General features: G+C 37.6%; 1 protein-coding gene across 7 annotated transcripts in view; it reads right to left on the reverse strand.

Moving 5' to 3' along the window:
• Bnc2 (basonuclin zinc finger protein 2) overlaps positions 1-26,549 on the reverse strand; it is a 414,469-nt gene that overhangs the window by 13,354 nt on the left and 374,566 nt on the right. For 5 of the 7 annotated variants that reach the window (XM_090330026.1, XM_090330027.1, XM_090330029.1 and 2 more), the window contains one exon: positions 3,121-5,090. In XM_090330026.1, coding sequence (XP_090186152.1) covers positions 3,121-5,090 — 1,970 coding nt within the window. Of the gene's footprint in view, positions 1-2,591; positions 2,658-3,120; positions 5,091-26,549 lie in introns of all 7 variants that reach the window. The other 2 variants (XM_090330031.1, XM_090330030.1) reach the window with 2 other exon arrangements.

Raw genomic sequence — 26,549 nt, forward strand, 5'->3', positions numbered from 1 at the left:
AAGTAAAAACCCAATGAAGTTACACATGTGCTTTTCTCAAATACAAGTGATCCATGGCCAGTGAGGCCCCTTGAGGACCAAACATTAAGTGAGAAGATAAGAAATGATCAAAGGTAAATTAAGCTCTGCTGATTTTATGATATGATGTTTAAGAAAACTTCCTTTATAAAGGTCTAAGCCAGTTAGTTAGATTTTCTTCTTTACAGGAAGTATACTTCAAAACTAAAAACCAACCTCTTGTTTTCAAGCAGAAAAATATCTAAGCATAAGAAAAATCAAGGCACAAATAGGGAATGAATTTAAATATCTAGTTAGTATCTATTATTTCACAGTGTTCTCAATATATCTGAATACCTTAGTGATCACCCTTACTGTATCATAGAGAAGATTATTTACATTTTTATTTCTTTTATCTAGGTTTTATTCTAACAGTTACTTAGGATGAATTTGACTTTTGTGTGTATAGTAGGTAGCTCTTTTGACTTTATTAAACATATACTCATTGGCAACAAATTCTTTGTTTTTAAAATCTTTACCATAAACTTATAAAAATCTTATGGTCCTTCTAGACCATTAGCAAAGACGCTGTCATCCCTTTTAACCAATTGCAAAACCTTAAATATAGTATTTAACAGCTTTCTGCTTCCTTCTTACTAACATGCCTATCTGAAGGCCCCAAAGACAACTCCCTTATGTCCATTGTCTTGCAAGCAACTCAGCACACCTGTGTGTATAGAGTTCCACATGGTATGCTAAGCCTAAAGAAGACTGTCTTTGTGAACAGGAAGAAGAGGAAGATCTGTTAGCTTTATAAAAGTCATCCTAGAAGCCTTGTACACTTCATCCTCTTCTCAAAAATTTCTCTAGTGCTTTATTTGCACGACGAAGAAACTGGAATCACAATGGATGAAGCAGAGACTCTGGAGAAAGAAAAAAATATAGGGTTGAGGATAGAAGGATTAAAGACAAAGGGAGAGTTCTTTGGAAAGGACAGCTGACTCAAGAGAAAGGTAAGAAAACTTAAGTTTCAACAGTAAATAAGAGAGGGAAAAACCAGGAACACAGACATCTTGGGGTGTTCCCGACTGATACAAAGTAAACAGAGAGGAAAAGATAAGTATAAAAGACAGAGCAGAGACATCAGAGATGGGATCCAAAAGTCTGACATTAGTTAATGGAATGGCCTTTAAAGTCTGAAACACGGGTGTAATTATGTTCCAGAGTCCACTCTGCTGAGACACAGAAACAAGACGGGATCTCAATGTCATTGCCATTTCTAAGATTATGTGGTGGAAGCTAGCCTTACCTAATTATCCTAATAACTGAAGTCATTGTCTCCACAAAGATGAGTATTTTTCCCCTAAGAAAGTGTTACGTCAAGATTAAAGTATCTTTTTAAAAATGTTTTAAAGGTGGGATCAAAATACATGTTTTGAGACAACAAAACTTCAAAGTGTGTTTCTTCATCATGTGTGACAAAATTTTAAAGTTATAAAGACTAGGTATGATGTGCTATTTCACACAAACGCGATATATGAACTATTTTCTGAAATCTGCTGTCTTCTGTGAGACTGAACACAGCTGGGAGAACATTTTTATTATTCTTCCCATTCAGAATATCTTGGTTATCGTATCGACAATTTCAAGCTCCTAATCTTAGAATAAAAATGGAGACTGTAATGTTTTCCTGCTACTAATAATGTTTTCCCACTACTAATAATGTTTTCCCTTACTAGTATCTCCTTATACATCAGGAACAAAATACCAGCAGCACTAAGTTTTCTAGTGATTGGATATAAATTAAAATATTACATTTGGGATATGTAACCTTTTGGACCCCTAGCTGTTTATTACAGTGTTATGACCTATAATATTTTCAGCTAACCATCCAAAACTATGACAGGAATTCATGCAAATAAGCTTATTATCATCTAATAATAAGTACTAGAATTCTGTGTGGTAGCTATTTGGAACTCCCTCATTAAATTTGTTTCTTTTGTGTGTGTTGGTTTTTGCCATGTACTAACATTTCCTCTGAAAATGTTTTTGGAAAATCACAACTTCATGGAACTAAGCCCGCAACCAATATAATAGAAAGAACTAGCTATTGTGTAGCGAAACTGGGCTGATATCTTAGGTAAATAATCTGCTCACAAGCTTACCTCCATAAGTAAAGGATAACATTGTTACCTATTGCCAACCACCTTGACACATTCTATAACACTGCATTTGCTTGATTAGTAAAGAACATGGTAGTTTCCGAGCAGCTGCTTCTGTTTAAGCCCAACTATTTCAGAGCTGCAGCTACATAGCTAGAGTGTGACACCATCTGAAGCTGGACATAATGTATTCTAACTGATCTCAAAAAGCACATGCATGTCTCCCCTTCTGTGCCTACTTCATATGGGAGATTACATTTTAGAGATGTGATGAAGTACATTAAAAAGTTCAAATAAAGCAACTCATGCTACCACACCTTTTCCCATACAATAATTATTGATTTCATTTTCTTTGAATATTTTTATGACTTGTAAAGAATTCAAGGACACACTAAATACTCATGTAAGGAATGATAACATTTCTGGTTATACCTACGGAGATGCAGGCTGTCTCGATGTCCTGGACCTATGGTTCTTTCCATCCGTAAATTTCTGTTTCTATATTGGATAAATATGTGTGTATGAAGATAATATATTGATTTAATTAAAAAGCCACAAGGCAAAGCAGAAATATAATATATATATATATATGTATATATATACGATAGAAGCTGCGGCTTCTATGTAAAGGTTAATGGGGAGGCAGGGAACTGTGTACAGATAACTTATTTCACACCTAGATGCATGGAAACACATATGCACACACAAACACACAATCCACAGAGAAAAATGACGTGCATTACTGGGTAAGATGGCAAATGATTCTGCATGCTTAATCATAACAAGCACCAAGAGCAACAATCCTCAAGAGCATGGCAGCTTAGTTCTCACAAGGTCACCGTGGACAATCTTTACAGTGGCATCAGAAATATCTAAGTTGCATCATTTAACAGTAAGTCCAAGGTGACTGAAACTGGCACCCTCCACCCTCAGCAGGAGCAGCCAATGGAGATTTACTGACCTGTCTCTGCTTCGGCGAGAGGGGAAGGCAGCGTTGCAACCAGCTACTGTGCAGACATGCATCTCTTTTAAGTGAACATTCCGGTAGTGAAGCTTCACACTGTAGGAGCTTTTGAAACTCTTCTTGCACACGTAACAGATTTTAGGGTCTGGGCTCGAACACAGGTCACCTTCTGGGGAGAATTTTTGAGGGCTGCCGTAGTTCAGAGACGATGCGAAACTTTCATGCAGGGCGGCCATGCTGGCCCCCCCACCATTGTACAGTCCATACTGGCTCATGTAAAACATGTCGTAAGTGGGATCTGCAAACTCCTCCTTCACCTTGATAACGTCCTGGTGGGAGGGCTCACTGTGATTCTCGTCAGGCCTCTTGCTGTTCATCAGGACCTTTTCGCTCACCTCACCATGCATGTGCTCATCCCCTTCCATGGATTCCTCACCAAGTTTGGGCTCTGAAGATTCAGACTCATTCTCATAGTCCCGCTCGGGCTCCTGGTCCTCTGAGGTCATGCTGTCTGCCCTTCTTATTTCGGTCCTTGCAATGCACAGGGTCCTGTTATGCTTAGAAAAGTCTTTCACAGACATGCCTGGGCTCATCTCCTCCTGGGAGTGGCAATGATTGTCATGGCTCATGTCATTGACAACAGCTCCGCCATCGTTGGGGTCATCATCTTCATCATCAAACTCATCAGCGGTATCAATAATCTCCTTCTCAATCTTTACAGGCATGCTTGACTTCCTGGGCTTTTTCTTGGGCACCAGGTCGACACTGGGCTCATGGGTTGCCATCATTACTGCTGGCACTACTGGCTCAGAGGGTGGTTGGGGGTGCTGCTCTAGGGTACCACTCGTTGGAATGATGGGACTGGTTGGGAGGGAGGTGGGAGGACTCACCATTTCTCCTGGAGTGAGTAAACTTCTATAAAATGGAGGAACTGGTTGTACAGTCTTTAGCCCAGGAAATACCAACTGGCTAGGGAGAGGATTCTGTAAGACAGGGTCTAGTGGGGGAGTGGTAAAACCCATTGGGGGCCGGCCGGGACTTGTGAGCGTGAGATTTGACTTTGTACTTGCTATGACAGGAGTGGCAGCTCCTGATGTGGCCCGGATCAAATCTTTGTCTCGGTTATTTCTTAGCATAGGCATGTGAAGGCGAGGGTTAGGGTTTGCACTGTGTCGATTACGGCTTCGGAGGGAGCTGAAGACCATGTTGCAACCTTCAATGGTGCATCGATGTTTGATCTTCAGGTGAACCGCATTATAATGAATTTTGAGAGTACCCTTGTCATAGAATGTCTTCCCACATGCATTACAGAACACTCTTCCTTTCCTAGAGGCTGACCCCATCCTTCTCATCCGGTGAATCCGGAAGGAGCTTTTTGGGTGTTCAGTTTTGGTTAGATCACTGACTGGGGCAGAATTCTGAATGGGGGAGACACAGGCAGGTTCAGTTTTAGGCTCCACATTAGTAATGCTGGTCAGGGCATTTCTATTGGGTGTTTGATCATTCTTATAAGGTGTGGGAGATACTTCAGATTCACTGCTCTCATTATATTCATTCTGTGTTGAAAGGCTTGGTTCTCGCAGCCTCAGTCCTGGTTGCTCTAAAAGTAGCCCATTTGGAGGCAACCCTAGCAGTGGGGCTGAGACAGGATTTATATATTGGAATGGAAGCAAAAACGCAAGGCTGTTGGGAATGTTTTCGAAGTGATGTATGCTGGAAGGATTGCTGTTCTCTAAGTGAGCAAGCAGACTGGGACTCCTGGTGCGATTATTGCTCTCAATGAAAGTCCTTATATCAGAGTCTGTCTTTGAAGATGGTACAGCGACGGCCTGCCCTTCTTTCTCCTGAATTGCCATTAGCTCCACAATGGATTTGGTTTCCCCAAACCGCAGAAACTGCTGAAGAGTTATAATTTCTTCTTCTCGTGACATGATGGCCCAGCGGTCTAGCACCTTGCCAGCAGCGTCCTGTAGGCCACATTAAAGAGACAACAAAAACAAACATAAAAACTTACTGATGGTGCACAATTATTCAATGCAACTGAAGGTGTTCTGTATGCTCATGAGACACTGGGAGCAAGAGCAGAAAACAACATGCAAGCACAGTTAATAAAAAGTCAACCCACAAAGCAAACTTTTCTGTCATGCAAATCTAGTAATTAGAGTCACAGTTAGAGAAACAGATTGCATTTAATAATGTCAAAGCAAACACAATGTAGACCACTGGGGCTCTGTGATCTAAAATGCCTTCAGTATTGCTATTTTAAAAACAATGATCTATATATTATGCAACTATTTAGCATATATTAGTTACAAGACGCGAACTCTTGCTGTGCAACCCGTTATAAATGCAAAAAATTGGTACCTTAATCTTTATTAAATAGTGACACCATAGGAAGGAATTAAGTATAGTTTGCGAAATTTACTTCTTCAACACAAGCAGACATGATACTGGATTCAATGATGGAAATTCCTTTAAATGGAACGTAATGTGAACCTCTGAATCAAAAAGATGAATAAAGTAGGATTACCCCTCTAACTCCTACCAAATGGTATCTCTTATTTTTTTAAATGGATGTATCTTATTATCAGTTAAAGGAAGCTGATTTTCATAAAGTGGAATAATGTGAAAAGTATTTTACTTTTCCTGAAAGTTGTTTATAATCATGAGACTCAAAGTTTGAATTACAGTATTTCACATTTTATGATTTTTGTTATAAATGACTGTTGGATATTTGAAAAGTAAACACATGATGGCTTTAGATAGAATAAATGTGTAAAAATTGTCTCAGCATCCTCCTCTGATAGCAAAGGGAGTCCATGGGGATTACACATGAGCAATCATCAGACTATGTGTTATTAAATATACATTAAAAAGCATTTCACACTTTCATTTTTGCTAGTAACTAGAAGATCTGCCTGGAGGTAGGACTTAAAATCCTGCAATGTAATGTCAGACAATACATTTCAGCATAGATTGAGAGAAATATATTTAAACATGTAAATTATGGCTTCACCAATTTTTAAGGCATCATTTCTTATACCCATAAGCACAGCGCTCTTTTTAACCCTCTGAGAATGACACTTGCATCAATCCTAACCATCAGTTTAAAGAAGCACAAAAACGTCTTGAAAAACAAAATAAAGCTGTAAAGGTAGCTCACCCTATTAGAATAGTCATAATCAAGAACACTAACAAAAACAGATTCTGGTGGAGATGTGGCCAAACTCTAATAACTGTTGGTGGGAATGTAAGCTTGTTCAACCACTCTGGAAAGCAGTAGGGAGTTTCCTCACAAAACTGAACATAGACCTACTGTATGGCTCAGCAATTTCACTTCTGTGCATTTATCCAATAGAACACAAACAAGATTGTAATAAAGACATCAGCATAACCATGTTCACTGCAACATTTTTCACCACTGACAAGACAGAATTATCCCAGGTACCCCTCAATGGATGAATAGATTAAAAAAATGTGATATCTACACATAATGGAATTTTATTCATCCAGTGGAAATAATAACATTGTACCATTCATAAGAAAAGGGCCTCTTCCTCAGGATGTGACCCAAAATTTAGGAAATATATTATTCTAGGTTACCTAAGGAGAAAGAAATATGCTCTGATAACTCTCTCAAATGATATGAGCATAAATATTCTATTGAAGTAGTAGATGAAGGTTAGGAAATAGATTGTTCATACAATTTATGAGTTGTACAGAGTTAGCTTTAGTCATTAAAGGGCACTATCTCTTTGGCGAAAGAGGTGCCTTTAGTGCTATAGTAGCTTGGAAGAAGAAATCTCAAAATTTATAAAATTTTCAATATTCATCACTTCCATTCTTCTATTACTTTTTTTTTGCCATTCCTGGGCTTGAGCTCAGGGCCTGAGCACTGTCCTTGGACTTTCTCAAGGCTAGAACTCTACCACTTGAGCCTCAGCACTACTTCCAGCTTTTTTTTTCTATGTATGTGGTACCGAGGAATCGAACCCGGGTCTTTGTGCATGCTAGGGAAGCACTTTAACACTAGGTGAAACTCCTGGCCCCCATTACCTCTTTTAAAACTAAAATAGCTCAATTTTAACCTGTCCTTCAAGCCAGCCTTCCAAACTTCCCTTTTAGCCAAAAAATTTACCTGTTCCAGGTACTCTTAACTACTTTAGGGCTATCCCCATCCCATTTTTTTTTTTCTCGCCAGTCTTGGGGCTTGAACTAAGGGCCTGGGCACTGTCCTTGGGCTTTCTCAACACTAGAGATCTACATCTTTGAGCCACAGCACCACTTCTGGCTTTTTTTTCTGTGTATGTGGTATCTTGGTATAGAGCCCATAGCTCCGTGATTGCTAGGCAAGCACTCTACCACTAGGCCCACACTCCCAGCCCCCCATCCCATTTTTTTGTTAGATTATGTTTATCTCTTTAATTTACATGATTTCGTATTACTAAGTATTGATGGGTTAGTATTTGTGTCTACATGTTTCTGTATATATGTGTATAAGCATGTAAAAAAAGGACTTACATAAAATGGTGACAAAATATTTTGTTGAAAATAAGGTTCTGGGAAGTACTTAGGGAAAATTTTCAAGCAATGTGATAATTTCTGAGAAACACTTGAAATTATATGGGAAAAGATCTTGGCATGCTTATTTGTTTTAGTCAATTTACATTCAAACATATTTCTTTCTGGGTACTGCATAAGAAAGATATACCACTAGTATACACAATATATATCAGAGCCATTTCTTTGTGTAACTAAACAAAATTATACCATTCTGTAGTCGCACAAAGCACTTTTATGTGACTTTGCCTTTCCAAGATTTGAAGCTAATGTTTCTAGGAGGCCAGCTGAAATAACTATAGTATTGGTAGGCAGAATCAAAACACACTCATTCAAACCATGATTCCACCAAATGTTTTAAATCAGACTTTATTTTTTAAGAAAAATGACATTTGTTTTGGGTAATGAAGCTACTCAGTTTTCATGATTTGGAAATTGGTGTTTTAAAGAATTTTTTAGCAGCATATTTTACCTTCAAAATACAGTGTTGAAGGACAGGAGTTTGGCCTAATGATAGAATGCTTGCCTAGCATACTTGAAGATCTGGGTTCGATTTCTTGGTACTACATACTTAGAAAAATCTGGAAGTGATGCTGTGGCTCAAGTGGTAGAGTGCTAGCCTTGAGAAGCCCAAGGATACTGCGTGCCCTGAGTTCAAGCCTCAGGAATCACAAAAAAAAAAAAATACAGCATTGACCAATCATATCCTTGTTCCTTCCTTTCCTGGTTAAAACAAACAATCCTGGAGAAAGCATATCGGGATGTAGCATAGAGAGGAAAGAAAGACTTTCAAATAAAAATCAAGACTAGATTTTACTTGCTAATGCTTATGTATGTGACTATTTCTTTTGGGAAAGAATATGCCTTCCTTATTGACTCAAGACAGCCTGTTATGATGTTATTATGTCAAAATCAGGGCTATGAAAGTGAGTGTGCAGTGATTACCAAAGCTGATGCTAATTAAAGTTAGTATGTCTAGATTGTAAAAGAATCATCATTCCTACTCCTTCTTTATCAATATCCCACATGAAAAAAGGAGGGACATAGAAATTGTGTTCACCATTGGCTAGCATGGTGGAGCATGGGGAAGTTTTTCTTTTTTGTTTTTTATTTTTATTATTTATTATTATATTTAATTAGTTGTACAAAAGGAGTTTCCATTCAACACATCAGTTTATGAATACAAGACATCTTGCTTGAAATTACCTTTTTTTTTAAATCATTTTCCCCATCAATCTCAACTCTACTCCTAATTTTCTTTTTCTATTTTTTTATTGTAATTAATAGAAGGGTTACATTTATATTTGCCAGATAGAAGGTGCATTACTTCATACACATGGATATCCATTCTCATGTTTTTGTCCCCATTTCTCTCCCTCTGACCCCCCTCATCTTGTTTTTCCCCTTCCCTTTCCTATTTCAAATAAATATACATACAATATACCAAATAACAAGGTAAGATGCTGTAACAATATGAGAATAACCAAAGGACAACAAAAGAGATGAGAAATAACATAGTACATTAAGAACAACAATCATACATTATATAGCTCTTGTTTCCATATCCTGGAGGTCCTTTCATTTAGTCTCATCCTATATGGCCATTTTTTTGGCCATAGGTTTTGAACTATTGTAATCCTCTGCTAGAAGAGTCCAAGGTTTGTACTAACTCTTAAAAATGAGGGAAACCATTGAGCTTATGTTCCTTTGGGTCTGGCTTACTTCATTTAATATGATTTTTCCAAGTCAGGCAAGTTTTTCTGTCAAAGTAAAGCCTTATAGTCCTTGTTAGCTGACATGCTAATCTCACAATCTTCTCTTTATGAATACTGCTTGTAAATAAGGACTGAAATTTTAAAAGAGATAATGGTCATATGCATGTGCATGCGCAGAAACATGTGCATGAGCACAGAACATGTGACTGTTTTTGGCTTACTTTGACTGCATCAACCTCATCATAGATCAGTCTCTATAGAGAATTTTTTTAATAAAATGAGGTGAGGCCTACAAATTACTTGATAAAGTACAAACTCAAAGAATGTCTTTCCTTAGGTAAAACTGGAAGTTTAAAGAATGGGGCCTTCAAATATAATTGGTAGTACAGGGAAGTAGCAACATAATTTTTATAGTTCTTAGGGATCAGATATATATTTTCCAACATGCACTATTAATAACTTCTTTTTTTGTCAGTCATGGGGCTTGAACTCAGGGCCTGAGCACTGTTCTTATCAAAGTTAGAGCTTTACCACTTGAGCCACAGCACCACTTCCAGCTTTTTTTCTGATTATATGGTATTGAGGAATCAAATCCGGTCTTTGTGCATGCTACCACTAGGCCAAACTCCTGGCCCCTCAATAACTTCTTTTATGACTACACAGAAAAAGTTGGGGTTTTTTGACACCAAAAACACGCAAAGAATTTAATTTTAAAACGGGCCATAGACAATTCTACAAAGAATACACACAAATGGCCAGCAAACGGACAAAGAAATGCTTAACCACCACCATTCACCACCATTCATCATGTAAAAATCCCTCACTACCATAGTGGACCATCACAGAAAAAAGTTTTTATGATGAGAATATTTTTTACAAAAAGATAGTTAACAATATACCTTCCCCCAAATAATTAGCTTTCTATTCCAAAGAACATTAACATAATGACAGAAAAATTAGTTTTAAATAGTTCTGGTCATTTTTACAATAGATTGTTTGCATTTGGATTTTAAAATATCACGTTAAGCTGAGGGTATTACTAAGTGGTAGAATGCTTGCATAGCTTGTTCAAGGCCTTAGATTTGATCCCTAGCATAAACAAGCAAGCAAATTAGTTATTTTGGAATATCTTTGATTACAGATCCAGTAAAAATGTATACTTTGCGGAGTACTATCCCTTTTTTTCCCTTAGCAACAGTCTATATAGCTTTTGTTTTAAAGACTATGATTATAATAGATCTCTGATGCTACAATATGTTTAGTCACAGAAGTGCTAAGCCTGTTAGGATTCCTTTTGTACCAGGTCATTTACTTTGTCTGGATTAAAACCAGCCCTATGCACTTCTTTCATGGTCTTTTGTTTAAAAATAAATAAAGCAGGCACCTAACTGTGCCATATAAAATAATTCAGAGGAGTAAATTATTTTCTATAATGTCTAGAATTGCACTCCAAAGATTCAAGTAGGCTTACTTTTCAAGTTACCAAGTCTACTGTAAATGAAATTGAGAAACTTTTACTGACAATACACCCTAACATTTAAATGTAAGTACTGTACACGTCATTTATGTTTAAAAATTGAAAATCTCAAATCTTAAAATCTATATTGGTAGCATACAAACTTTTATTATAAAACTATTACTGAGTCCTTAACTTTGATACCTACAGGTTAAAACACACTTTCTATTTTACAGATGCAAATTTGATTCTGCTTAACGTAACTTACATATATTCAATCTTAGAGGAAAGTAAAAGGTAGAATATAAATGAAGGACACCTAAAAATTCTAGTTTTGATTCTGCCAAAGCCCAGCTATGTGTTTGCTAAATCACCAAAATGCATCTTTAATTTTCTCCAATTCTAGGTCTTACTAAAATATCTTTAAAAGATCACACTGTTCTATGTTTTGACTCTGAACACAACAACCACTTGAATTTGAATGAAAACATTTTATATCCTGGCATTTTTTGTATTTAAGTTGTATTTTTTGACTGAAAGCAAGCTTTTTTCTGAGAGTACCTATAGTATACTATATTCTGGATATATTGTTGAAGCTTCTGTCTTGGCTAGCTACTCATGATGTGGGTAGACATACTGATTCTTCTAGATTAATTTTGACTTCTGATCAATTCCCTGAAGTTGAGGAAATTGTCCAAGAAGTTCTTATGAGGCTGTAGTAACCCCTACAATCAAATAGCAGTGTTTGGGAAATTCTGAAACTTGAAGATTCAACTCTTCAAGGAAGTTTTAGATATACATCACGAATGGTATACAAATAAGTATCTGTAATATTTAAGAGACCTATGTGGCTCTGAAAAGGTACACCAGTATCTGTATATAAGATCCTTTCCTCCATTTAAAACTCTTCAAATATATATGGGTTATTCACTTGGAGACCACTAATACAATTTGTTGAGAAGATAGCACTGAATAGTTTAGGACAGCAAAGGGACAGTCTGAAGTTGTCAGAGAACCACGGGAAACAGGAGGAAAGAGAGAAATGGTTCCGACAAATGGTCTCATTTTTTTCTCCCTTTACACAAAATGATAAAGCCTGAGTCCTAAAAAAGCTATTACTCTGCTTTTTTCTTCTGCAATAAACATGACTCATTAGAACACTTTTGCTTTGAGTTCTACAGCTTCTAGCTTAGCTCTCCTATGCCCAAAGTCTTTCCTCTGAGTTTCTAGGAAGTCTTTACGTATCCATGAGGTCCTCTGTTTCCCAACAGATGTTTCATGTCTGATGAAGAGCAGAAAGTGGGTATCTAAAGAATTTTTTTAAATGATATGATGAATTTTAAAAAATATTTCAGACAAGAGTCAAACCCCAGGGGCCGGGAGTTTGGCCTAGTGGTTAAAGTGCTTGTCTAGCATGCACGAAGACCTGGGTTCGATTCCTCCGTACCACATACATAGAAAAAAGCCAGAAGTGGTGCTGAGGCTCAAGTGGTAGAGCTCTAGCCTTGAGAAAGTCCAAGGACAGTGCTCAGGCCCTGAGCTCAAGCCCAGGACTGGCAAAAAAAAAAGAGTCAAACCCCTGGAACAGTTCTTTTGAGGTTTCATCAGTTCTATTAAAATTCTTAAGACTGTTATAGAGCTTCTGAAGCAGGAATGGATTATTCTAATTCATGTGTTGTATTTGGAATTACTTTGCAAGTGAAACGGACTGAATAGCCCAAAGGAACTTTAACATATTCATTGTGATATGAGAGAGCAGGGGAAAGAAGGGATGAAGCACTCACTAAGCAGCATTCCATAAACCAGTGAGGATTGAGTATTCCATAAAACACACTGAGGACTAAGGGTGTGATTGAACAGAAAGATGAATTGGGAGATTTAACTTTGCTCTTCTCTGGGTATAAGAATAGCAATAGAACACAAAGATTAATTTCCTGCTTTAGCATTCATCAGGGAACAACACATTATTATTACTTGTAACACATACACAAGGCCATTGATGGATATACTTTCTCCTTTGATTGTTCAGATTAGATATGTTCCTATAAAAAGCACCCACACATACACATGTGTGTATAATTATAAATCCACATACGCATTAGTAGTTTTTATATTTATAAGTAAGTTATCAGTACAGACAGTATGTAATTTATTTGGCTACAAAAGATAAGCTCTTTGGGATTGGTAGCTGACTAAACAAATATAGATAAAAATGGAACAGAGTAGATAATCAATATATGTTACTATAACCAAAAAACTCAAAAACTCAAAATAAAGGATAAGAGGAGGAAGCATGCATTACAGAGCACAAGGCAATAACCGTGTCTGCAGCCTTAATACCCTCTTGTCCCAGCAGTCCTGACTTTCTAAGCAGCCCACTTCTCCACATTAACGGCAGTCATTTGGAGAGCAGCAAACGTGCCATTAGAAGCACTTTTACAAGTGTATATTCATCCACCAATTAGCTTAATGTGGCCGCTTTCTGCATATTTTCTATCCAGGCTTGCACAAATCTTATTAATATTTCCCCCTAGCGCTTTGACAGATTACCTTGTCATTATGCATCCTGGAGCCTTTTAAACAATATGGGTAAACTACTGTTTGTGAGGTTAATGACAATTATCCCCTAATTACTGCATAAGTCACTCAGTCCACTTTATCTCATAGACAGGGTTCTGCTCTGTGTATCTGCTATTGTGTCACTGTAAATGAGTCTTGTATTGCTATGTTTATCTGCCACTGCCTTGTAAATTATACTGACAATAGAATGAACAAATTACTCCATATTATCACTTAAATACCACTTCTGAAATTAAAATTTAAAAAGAGCTTCAGTTCAGAGCTTAAATTTTAGGAGATCACAAGCAGAAAAACAAACATATTTAATGTTTTATGTTATGTTTCAAGGTTAGTAACATGGAATTCAGTAGTGGAGTCACAACAATAGGAGTAGTGTGAGAGGAAGGTACAAAGCTACAAGGGGATAACAGTAAAAAAATAAGGGTGGGCACTGGGAGCTTGGCTTAGTGGTAGAGTGCTTGCCTACCATCCGAATTCAAGTCCTTGGTACCACACGCATAGATAAAGCTGGAAATGGTGCTGAGGCTCAAGTGGTAGAGCTATAGCCTTGAGAAAGTCCAAGGAGAGTGCTCAGGCCCTGAGCTCAAGTCTGACTGGCAAAAAAAAGAAAAAAAAAAGGTGGGGGCAAGGGAAAATGAAGTTGTAATGCCAGCCTGACCTCTTTAATGCATTTCCTAGTACTTGGTAGTTGATAGGGCATTGTGGAAGTATTTTCCAAGGTTTATCAATTTTAAATCAAATTAATTGGGTTGGGATAAAGCACACTCTTCAGCTGGGACCATTTTTCTCAGTTACTTATAACTAGGCCAGGCACAAAACACAGAATCTATGTAATTGAGAACAGATAATGTAATAAAGGCTACAGGCTAAGCCAATTTCATTGATGCATTTTTAAACATTATTAAACAGGTTCAGGAACACAGTTTCCAAAGTCGCATTTGAGATTGTTTAACATTGTTTACACCAATGAATTAGTTGAGTCCATTGGTGCATCATAGTAACTGTACCATCTCTGATAAAATTTATACGACTTTATGAGATCCTTTAAAAGAGAGAAACAGAGTGAGAGAGTGAACTACAAATAATCTGGAAGGACTTGTTTTATCTGAAATCCATCTATAGATTATTGGGTAAGTAAATATACAAGACGGGACAATGTCATCTGTTTCCTGAGAATTAATAAGTACCTTCAAAACATTTTGAAATGTGAAGTATTCAAAATCTCTTCTTTTAATGACACCAGCATGGTTGATAACTGGCAAACATGAGAAACAGGGCCATCCCAATCTGAAAGATGGATCTCAACTCCCCATTTATTGCACATGTAGAAGATTTACATGAAGGTAAGAAAAGACAGGACAGGCTCCCAGCATGGATGATAAAGCTGTCTGTTGGAAAGATATATACACATATCTAATATTACTTGGTACTGAACAGACTGGAAGAAAAAGCTATAGCAAAAGGAAAGGAACACATAAAAGGCAGGACTAGCTCAGGGGCCTGGCAGATTTTAAGCACAACTCCTAAGGATCTAATCCCCAAAGAAAAATCTTATTATCTGTTGTGTGTTCAGGCAATGAACCTTTAGCCAAGTACCTGCTGCAGGTTGAAATGGAAGCATCATTCTTTACACCTATCATTTGTCTCTGAAAGGCAATGAGATACCACCATATCATTCCTGATTTTCAAAAACTATTTTAATAGTTTATGTGGAGATAAAACTTTGGAAAGTAAATTTCCAAAATCATTAATATTCTTTTTCTTTCAAGATGAATATGTGGTCTTTTTTCTTTAACCAGTGCTAATATAATACCTGTCCTTTTTGCCTCTATGTTTAGGGAATGTAGAAAAGATAAATTATTGGGTCACTTCAAAGATGAGTATTATTTAATTGGATTTGTAAAATCAGAACAAATTACAGAAAGCGAGAGAATCCTAGAAGCATGGATGCCAAAAGGCACCTAGGTATAAGTTAACAGATGAAGATGGTCACTGAAAAAACTAATTCACTCCATACTTTCCTCACACTTCCATAAATGAAGGCTAGAAATAGCTCATTTTTCCAAGCAGAACTTTAGTGGCTCCCTATTGTAGATAAAATGAATAATAAATCTCCTTATCTGGAATCCTTTTCGTATAGTCCTGGACTACCTTTCAATATCATTACCTGGTAAGACTTCTGGAACTCCATAGATAAATATGAAAATTAAAAAATTGTAACTACTTCTGAATCCCTCTCCACCAACATTTTCAACCTTCAAGGCACAACAGAAATAACTTTCATCCTTCTCCCATCTTGGAGAAAGAATTATTTGTCCATTAGTGATAGACTTTCATATTAGATAAACCACTTTATCATAGGTTTACTATCCTTTATATCCTAATGCCAAGATGAATCATGGCTGACTGATGGAATTAATTTTTGGAGGTACTGGGGCTTGAAGTAAGGTCTTGTATTTATTGAGCAGTTAATCTACCATTTAATCCATACCTTTGGTTCTTATTGTATTCCTTACTTTATTAAAAAAATTTTTGTTAATTGTGGGACTTGAACTCTGGGCCTGGGTGCTATCCCTGAGCTCTTTAGCTCAAGGCTACTGCCCTACCCCTGGAGCCACAGAGCCACTTCCGGCTTTCTGGTGCTTAATTAGAGGTAAGAGTCTCATGGACTTTAGTGCCTGGGCTAGCTTTGAACTGTGATCCTCAGATCTCTGCCTCCTGAGTAGCTAGGATTTTTGAGGCGGAGTCTTGCTTTATACTAGGGCCTGGGCTGTGATTTGCCTTTTTGTATTTCCCCATGTGCCTGCAGGAGCTAAGGATGACAAGAATGCGTCACCAGGTCCTACCATTCTGCTTCCTCCATTGCTGCTATGACAGGTGTGTGCCATATGGGACAGCCACTGGTTGAGATGAACTTTTATAGGCTGACCTTCAATTATGATCTTCGGATTTCAGGCTTGTACCACCCCAAGCCTATTGACTGAATTTATGAACACTGCCAAGGGAGAGATGGGAGGCACCTAGAGATAATCAGTTGCCATCTTTTACAGAAGAGGAAGTTTGCAAATATTCTGCCTACTATTACAAGGCCATAGTGTAAATACATGACTCAGAATAAAAGTTCAGCTCTTAACTGCCCTTGGGATGTTCCCACAGTACTATGGTTTTCCCCAAGCAAATGGATTTTTGACTCAAGAAAGACAGTATTCACTCCATTCCACTGCCACTATCAGATTATGAATAGTCTGGTCAGGTGGGACTCTCTTCAACCTCACACCTGCTCTACCAGGAAAGCATTTCTCTTGAACTACACTTTCCTCTGGCTGTTCAAAAGGCCTCCAGCAGAAATGTAATGTTGCTTCCCTCTGTTCTGGTAGCAGCCTCATGTGTGTTCATCTGTTTGGCTATGGGTAGTAGGGAGGGAAGAATGACAGTTTGAATAAACTATATATTTCAGTGTAATCCCACATCTCCCCACCCCTGGAAGCAGGTCTGTTTTATGTTCCATTTCTGAGAAGTCAGATATGAAATACATCTTTCAGAACAAAAAGACCAAGTGTATGTGAGGTGAACCCTTATAGAGAAATGAGTGTTGTTGGGCCAAGACCAGCAGTCAGTCAATCATGACCAATAATGTCCACTAGTAAATCCAATTTTTGTCTTCCTCTTTTCCTTAAGTGTTCTTTTATATGTTATTTCTCCTCTATATTTGTACTTCCTACAATAGGTTCCTAAAACTTTTAGCCAATTCTGTTCGCATAGTAAGAGAAGGCATATTCTAGACAAACACTGAAGAAATGTGACAAGATAAAAACAAAAATCTTCATTCTAATCTTAGGTCATCTTTAATTTTCTAATTCAAAGTGTCAAACTGGGAGTCAATTGCTATCAACTGTCACAGTACTCCAATGCAGAGATTTCTACTTGGCACTGATTTCTGATTATTAGAACAGTACAGAGCAGGGGATGTGTATTTATGGCTGTGTGTGGAGGGTGTGGACTGGGGCCAAGAGGATGAGGATGGCACATGGGGAGATAGTATGTTAGTCTCTCTCTCCAGTTCTGCCTTTAGTCATGAACAAGGAATACATTCACAATGATAACTGAATATGGAAGAAGTTTCTAGGTTATTTTTTTTGCCAGTCCTGAGGCTTGAACTCAGGGCATGGAGCACTGTCCTTGGGCTTTCTCAAGCTCTACCACTTGAGTCTCAGCACCACTTCCGGCTTTTTTGTATGTATATGGTACCAAGAATCGAACCTGGGTCTTTGTGCATGCTAGGTAAGCACTCTGTCATTAGGCCAAATTCCCAGCCCCAATTCTGTTATGCTTTAAATGTATCTACTGAGTTGAATACCTGAAAGTGCTTTGGAAGAAAATAATATAGAAATCGGAATATCCATTAGGAAAATTCTCAGTTATACCTTCAGGCTACTGTGATTTTTTTCCTTGATGGTATCTTATGCAAGTTGAGTGTCACTACTGTTGGAAAGGAAGCCAAACCAGTCTTCATATGGGCAAGACTTAGAGGATCCTCAGTGTGTACTCTGATACTCCAAACTTAAGACTTACTATAGCAGAATGACACAAAACAAAATCTGCAAAAGGTAAACACACATAGGCCAAGTCCAGGTGGAAATTAGGTGCATATTCGTGAGTCCTCTTGTATTCACACGAGATACACCCAAACCCTTCAACATGTAACTGACAAAGTACATAAGGCTTTACCCACAGAGGAAGTTCAATAACGCCTCAGTGCCTTTGTTTTTTATTGGAGTTGTCAGAGATTTAAAAAAAAATTCTAAATTAACGGAAGGAAAGCCTCTAAACATGGTAGTCTCAGGCCATACACCTATCCATTTTCATGCCACTACTGTTTTAGAGCTGCACCCTTAAAGACACACAACACAAAACCAGATACTGTAATGATAGTTCTAGAGGGTCCCAAGGTTGGCTTTATTATTGAATCTATGAAGGGGTGGATAGAGAGAGGAGATAGAAGAGGAATATTTGTGAGCATAGGGAGATGTGATTTATAGTGCCCTCTGAAGTGTCAAGTTAGGTGGGGTCAAAATAAAAATTAAACCTTACTCTGTACCTAAGGGGAACACAAACACTACCACTATAAACCACATATTAACAGATATATGAGATTAAGAAGCATAGAAGCCCAGGGACCATTGTAGCTTCATTTCCTTTAGAGAACATCCCATCAAGCAAGTATTTAATAGATCAAATGTAATTTATTATAAGATGCAACTAATGATTCTCCAAAAGAGGTCTCTGGTCCAGAAGAGGATAGGAAAGCAGTCCTGGGAGTTCATGAGTCTCTTGCCTTTGCTTTTGTATTTAAATGGGGGCGGCAGAGGGGTGGGGGGAACCTTCCTAGTTGTCTGCAACTGGACTGTTGATTCTTGGCCAGAAAATATGACATTCATATTTAAATGTGGCAATCTGCTATCACAAGTTTTTTCAGGAAGAAGAAATCAGCATAGCATTTTGTTTAAAAGTCAATCGACCAACTACATGTAAAAGTGTATTAAAAAAAATCCTATTTTAAGTCAACATTTCCAAAAGCCCTATGGCATAAGGCGGTAGAAGTCAATCATTATCCTGAAAATAGAAGAATTTGGTTTCAGTAAAATGTAACAGTAACTGTGTATGAGTCCTCACTTTGTGCCAGTCACCAAGGGAAAAGACAGTTCTCATGCAGTACCTCGTCCAATTAAGCTATCATTTAATTCACATATGATGGCTAGAAACTGTCTTTCATCTCTAGTATAGAGTGAGGGACTGGCAAGGATCAAATGTACACACTATTTTTTTGTTGTTGTTGTTTAGTTTCTTGGCTTTACAGCAACCCTGTTGAGGAACACAGCAAAAGAAAACATTCCTTTCACTTCACATGGGTAAGGTAAGGCAGAAGCCCCACAGTCTCTTGAGAATAATACCACTAGTCAAGACAGAAATCCTTATTTAAGTAAAAAAAAAATAGAGAGGTTAGTAGAAACCAAATTACACTCTTATACATGTATTTCTCCTCTCCCGTAGAATTCTTGTCAGATCTGTGTCATGAATTAGAATGTGACTTGACACAAGTGATTGCATTCTCCTATAACTGACTTTCCTCGTTCTACAAGTCTCATATTCCTATGTAACTAGAAAAGAAACTAGAGACAGAGTAATGCCCATGTATCTCTACTGAGGTGCACTTTATAAACAGTGTTCAGGGATTTTCCAAGCCTTTGAAAGTAAAGCTCTCAGGCCACAGGTGTTGCATTTGTTTTCTGTGTCTTTAGGGTAAAGCACTCTGAAATGGATTTTACTGGAGGAGGGAGGGCTGGATTTGAGGGCTCTGGGCAAAACGAAACATGGTGGTCTTTGATCTTTCCAAGCCAAGTAGGGAGAACACACCTATATGTAAAAGTCCCTGATCCAAGAACTTTACAGTTTTCCACAAAAACACAAGCAAAGCACGGCAGGGAGAACAGGGTCCTGGGCCCTGGGCCTGAGGCACCCACACACATAGCAACAAAGAAAAACAGCATGCAAACAGCAGCTGCTCTGACACTCAGGGAAGACCAGGCTGGTGTTTACATCTTGCACTGAAGACAACAAAGACATTCTGATTATCAGTCAAGTGGAAAGCTGGGGCTTATGCACCTTACCAACAAATATAAAGAGAAAAGACTGAGGCTAGTACATACACTTCGGCATATATTTTTCATGTATATAAAACACAGATTGTACAGACTTCCTATGGCCACAACTGCCAGCCTCATTCTCCCTTCCTGAAAGGGCTTTGAAAAAGAAAATGGGGTAAACATATATCTCTATGTATCTTACATATGCATAAATTTCAGACTGTTGTCAGGTAAATGTTTGCCTTGCAGAATATTACAATACAGATTTGGGGCAATTTTTAAGTCATCCTATAAATGTTATTAAAGTTGATGACCTATATCGAAAAAATGAACTCCAAGATGTAACATAGAAAAGTCATCATTAAAAAAGGCAGCAGTGCAAGAATGACAACATACAACCAAAGAAAACACAGAAAAGAGCAGTGCTATTTTGAGGAACTGACATCAGGGAGAAAGGATAAGATCTAACACTTCTGCAAGTCCTTTGTGGGGGAAGTTAAATGAGAGCAGAATGGAGTAGAAGAACATATGGAAACGAAATACAACATAGCACAATACAGCAGAGCATGGGGTATGGAATCTCTGGCTTGCACTTCAGCATTGCATCTTTTACTTACTATTTGTGTGATTACTCTGTTTCAGTCTCCCAGATGTGAACCAAGGGTAGAAATCCTCCATTTGAGGGGTTATTGTTAGAATCAGATTAAATGACACATGCTTACCAAAGGTCTTGCAGAAGTCTGGCACAAGGCAGGCACACACATGGCAGGCAATCAGTAAATGGCTGCTCACATAAATGATTGTGGCCTCTGTATAATAGCCAAGGGTTAACCAAAATCTTGAATTTGTATCTACAAATCTGATTATATCATGTTATTAGTTAAGATAGCACAAAATAGTAAACTGATAAATGACATGAGACTTTTAAGGACAAAGGTGAAAAAGTTTTTTAAAAAAGTTTATCAAGGGGCCAGGAGTTTGGCCTAGTGGTAGAGTGCTTGCCTAGCATGCACGAAGACCCGGGCTTGATTCCCTGGTACACAACCATAGAAAAAAGCTGGAAGTGGTGCTGAGGCTCAAGTGATTGAGCTCTAACCTTGAGAAAGTCCAAGGACAGTGCTCAGGCCCTGAGCTTAAGCCCAGGACTGGCAAAAAAAAAAAAAGTGTATCAAAAGTCTTCTGATAAGCTCCTCTGATAAGCTTAAGAGTCTCTTGGCTAGATGTTAAAGATACAGGGAAAGGATTCTTTATCATAAATTATATGATACATTTTCTGAGTAGTTTATGAGTAAATGACATTCACTGAAGTCAGTGATGGGCCTTTCAAAATATCCTATTAGCCGTGTATGTTTGTGTGTGTGTGTGTGTGTGTGTGTGTGTGTGTGTGTGTGTGTGTGTGTGTAAGAAAGAATGAGAACATGTGTGCAGAGAAACCAGGCATTTCTGTATTTTCTTTTTCTTTTTGGGGTCATGGGGCTTGAACTCAGCCTAGGTGCTGTCCTTGAGCTCTTCAGCTCAAGGACACCATCCTACCCCTGGGCCTGGATGGTATCCCTGAGCTTTACAGCTCAAGGCTACCACCTTACCCTTGAGTCAAGTCCCCCTTCCTGCTTTCTAGAGGTTAACTGGAGATAAGAGTCTCAGGTCCTTTTGTGCCCAGGCTGGCTTTGAACCTTGATCCTCAGATCTCAGCCTCCTAAGTAGCTAGGATTACATGTGTGAGCTCAGCTGTGTTTTCAATATACGTATACCAAGAATTTGCTTCTGCTTCTCTGGGAAACAATAGGGAACTTCCCTCAGAGACTAGGAAAGCCACTTGACTGAGGATTTATGATGCAAGGAGGGCCTAACATCTCAAAAAAGAAGCCATCATATGGGTTATTTTGCAAATATCTTATGAATCCTATAAAAGCCTCTGAAATGAATTCTCCCAGATACTTTATGCTGTTATGAACAAATGTTCAGCCAGCATCTGTACACTAATGACCTGGGGCTACTTGGTATGGATAAAGAGGTCTCCAGGAGTACCACTGCACTTCCTGTCAAGACGCAGGACATAGTCACACTCCTCAGCATGGCTAGCTCCCATCCTTTAGTGTTACAAAAGTGAAAGCATCCAGAAGTCAGTACAAGTTTTACATACCTACTATGTCAGGGGCTCTTGACCTTCTTAGAATTCTTTTCAGTTTTAAGAAATTTCCTTTCTAACACCTTTTCCTCCATGTGCTTGCAGATCAAAGAATTCTTTAGTATTTTCTTCAAAATATGAAAGGAGGAGGACCGTGCTTCTGCTTCCCAACAAGTAATTTCTTTAATGCTTTCCCTAGATTTCATTTGCATACCTCCAGATGTAGACACAGTGAGCAGGATAAACTCAAGAGTCTTTTGCCTTTCATCACATGAAGTTACCATTAACATTTAATGAGTGTCCATCGGCAGTCTATGGATTGCTTTTTCCACTCCTACTCTTCAAAAATCATCCTGCTGTCTCTAAGCTAACACAGGGTTTCTTCACTCACATTCTTCCTTTTAATAACTGAAAATTATCTGCACTTGCTAGCCAAAAAAAAAGTAACTCATGCCAACTAGAAGACAATGGGCTAATGTTAATTCAATTTGGCTTTATAATAGGAGGTCTTTTTTTTTTTTAAATCTAAGAACAACTCTCAAACAACTTCCTACAATTTCAGCCAATTTTCATACTGGAATAGAGGAACCTATCCTACCAAAATTTTCATTCCTTTTTCCAAAATTTGAATTTAATTTTTGTCTTTCAGTATAAAATCACATAAACTGGGAATCAAGAGCCCAAAGACTAAGTTTGGAGAAAAGTTTAGAGAGAAAATCCTATGCTATGACAGAAATAATGAAACAAATAAACCCCCTATGTAATGGAAAGTGGAAAACACAACACAGAGGGCTTTGGTTGTAGAATAATTAAGAACCAAGTTGTCCTCAAACACATCTTCTCTCTTTCACAATGGAAAAGGAGGAAGGGAGAAGAGCTCATCAATCTGCAAGTTGCTTTATTACTTCTTGTTTCTGATCTTCACAACCTCCTTCCTTGCCAGAAGAAGTGCCTTTTTTTCCCCTGTTTGTCCTGTTTTCATCCATGATGTTCTAGTTATTCAATATTTTCTCCCTTTTGTGCTTAAGATTCTGAAATACCTCTACCTGAAGTTTCTTCCTATCCATTATTGATGTAATTTCCTGGTTTTACTTATGGCTCTTCTAGACTCATCTTCCTTCATCTGTACTATTTTTTCCAACACAGAGCTAATGATTTCTTTTTCTCCTCACATTGCTGTACTGGCATGTCTGTCTGTCTGTCTGTATTTTTATTCCCCACAGCAACTTTCCTTTCCTTTATTTCTCATATCATTTTAGAATGGAAGGTTGTTCTGGAAGGGTGTAGTCACCTGGTAGAATAAGAGGGAGCTTACTGTGTGTGCAACAGGAAGCATTGCTAATCTCACGGAAAATAAAATGAGCCAATATTCAAGAGACTGAATGAGGTGAATGAGAAGCTATTCTGACATCATCTTGGAAAGCAAAACGACTTCATTGAAAACTGGCCACTGTGAGTCCACAAGTACTAACCAATCCCTTAACTTCTGATCTATCTGATCTTCTGATGTTTTCAAAGATACATTACTGCCATGATAAAATTAGGATTAAATTTCATTTGTCACACATGAAGGTAACATATCAACAACGACAGGAGGTTATTTCTTAATTCCTCTGTTGTAAAGAATTTCTAAGAACCTAAAGATAAATGGCTGAAAATGAGAGAGGATATACAGGAAAGGTTAATAGTAGTAACTTTTTAAGAAACTTGAACAGGGCTGGGAGTTTGGCCTAGTGGTAGAGTGCTTGCCTAGCATGCACAAAGACCCAGATTCAATTCCTCAGTACCACATAAATAGAAAAAAGCCACAAGTGGTGCTGTGGCTCAAATGGTAGAGCTCGTGCCTTAAAAAAGCCCAAGGACAGCGCTCAAGCCCTGAGCTCAAGCCCAGGACTGGAAAAAAAAAAAGAAACTTGAACAAATAAAATTTTTGAATCTTACTTATTAATTTCCCTTTAGACCCAAAATGAGGTGTTAAGGATTAACTGGAATGGCAGATGGGCAGGCTTCTGCTGCAGCATCAGCTCTAACTGTGGAATACATATGCCATTTGTGTTGGTAAACTTAATTGAGCACTCCTCATCTAATTTCCCTGATTTTGAAGGAACAATCTTTCATTTTTATCTTTGTTTCTGCATATATGCAAAAATGTCATCATTGTCTTTAAAAGTAATTTTTTCATCATTGATCCTTATAGATCAAACCAATCAGGTTACCCCTTTTCCACAATCTTCCATCCAGACAGGTAATATTTGTTCCTCAAGTGAAGGATCTAAATTGGCTAGAAAGTGGTGTCTCACTTAAGGTATCAGAATAATTTGGTGGGCATTCAAACATTTTAATTATTGCCTTCCCTTAAAATCCTTCAGTAGCTTGACCAGTTACAAAGCCTGAGTCATAGCACCACTGTGCTGTGCTATTTTTGTTTACTGAAATGATAACAAAATTTAAAAAAACAGGTAGAATGAGGTAGCAAGCTATCTAAATAGATGCTTATCAGAATAAATAGCAGGCAGAGAATAACTGGTTTCACTTTCCTGTGGCTACACTTGGTTAAAATTTGATTGTGTACATGTACTACACTAGCACTATATAATGCCACATAATGTCAAACAAAATGAAAATAAAGAAAAATAGAAATTAAAAAAAATTTTCCACATAAAAGATGAGTGTCACACAGTGGATAACAAGGCCTACAGCCAGGATGTGCTGACTACCTGTCTAGGTTTATCTTCTATCTTCTCATGATCTAGCAATATTTCTTCACAAAACTCTAAGCTATTAGATGTTCTGTTAGCCTGAATGGGAAACTATCTTAAGAAGCTCCAACTACCACCTTTTGGACATCACTTCAAATACTACCTGCCTTTTCTGTGAAATCTTACTTGATAGCCCAAGGATCTTTAGAAATTTTCTGTTATTCATGCTATAGTAACACTAGTCAATACTTTTCACATATTTTCTTTCCAATATGTATTCTACTGTTTATTCTATATGCAACATCTTGAATAATATCCCCAGCATTTACCAGGAAGAGGAACTACAGGTTTAGTAAGCTGAAAAGTCTTATTCAAGGTGACACAGATCACAGAAGTAGGACAGGCATGTATCTCTAAGTCTCACTGAAAATGTATACATTTTTCATATATTTTTATTGTAATTAATAGAAGGGTTACGTTATATTCACCAAATAGAAGGAACATTACTTCACACACAAAAAATGTATTCATTTTCTACTGTATTGTTTATCCATACCTCTGAAAATCCAACCACCATATGGCAATGTAATTGTTGCTTTCCATGACACTGGAAATACAAAACTTTCACCTTTATGTTCAAAGTACTTAGTATATCTTGAACTGATGAAAATGCTTGTTGAATTAATATATATTACTTTAAAATCTTTCACTTTAAACTAGAATACGTATGTATACTTTAGAATATACAACATTTAATATTTTTTCAGATACACATTTGCTCCTCCTAGAACAACTTTTAATATTGAGCAGAATAGAATATTGTAACTATAGTTATAACAAATTGTACCTTCTATATGCATGTGCCTTTTGTATTTGAAACAGTTTGACAAACCAGGTAAGGGAAATGACTAAATTTTAGTCTATTAGAAGTAACTCATCTTTTTATCTTACAGCAATAAGAAACTGAAAAAAAAACCCAAAAGGAATGTTCCAAGAGTTCTAATAATTCTCTCAGGGACTATAAAGATGCATTCTAAATTCACCACAAAGAACATACTACACATGACAGAAAGGACTCAAGGACAGCACAGATAAATAATATCACCTCTGAATTTCTATATTCTTCCCCTCCTAATTCTTGGAAGAAGGAAGAGGAAAGAGAAGGAAAACATATAAGGAAAGTGTATGAGTAAGTTGTGTGTGACAGGAAAGATGGTAATCTACTCACATAAGATGCTGTCTTCTTATATTTGTCTGGCAAAGAGAATGATGTAAAGTAGAAAAAAGTGATATCCAAGCTTTTAAGATTTGCCTTCTCCTCAATTCTTGTATATCGTCCTCTATGAACTGAACACTTACTGAGGACAAAAATTCCCACCAGGTCACATGGCTTAGTTACCTCCCACCTTTTCTCAGAAGCCTCTTCTACTACCTTAGTCCTAGACCAGTTTCTAGTGTTCAAATGTGAAAAAAAATTTAATGTACATGTGGGACACAATTTACATTGCTTCTCCTTTTCAAATCTCTTAGAGGCAAAGACTGTTTTTTATCAAACTTTAGAACTATCAAGGGATATACCACAAAACTCAGCCTTGGAGGTGTTCATGAATATTAAATCAAAGGTTAATGAGGAAAGTGATGAAA

The sequence above is a fragment of the Megascapheus bottae genome, chromosome 3 (assembly GCF_031878675.1).
Source record: "Megascapheus bottae isolate mThoBot1 chromosome 3, mThoBot2.hap1, whole genome shotgun sequence".
Classification (NCBI taxonomy): Eukaryota; Metazoa; Chordata; class Mammalia; order Rodentia; family Geomyidae; genus Megascapheus; species Megascapheus bottae.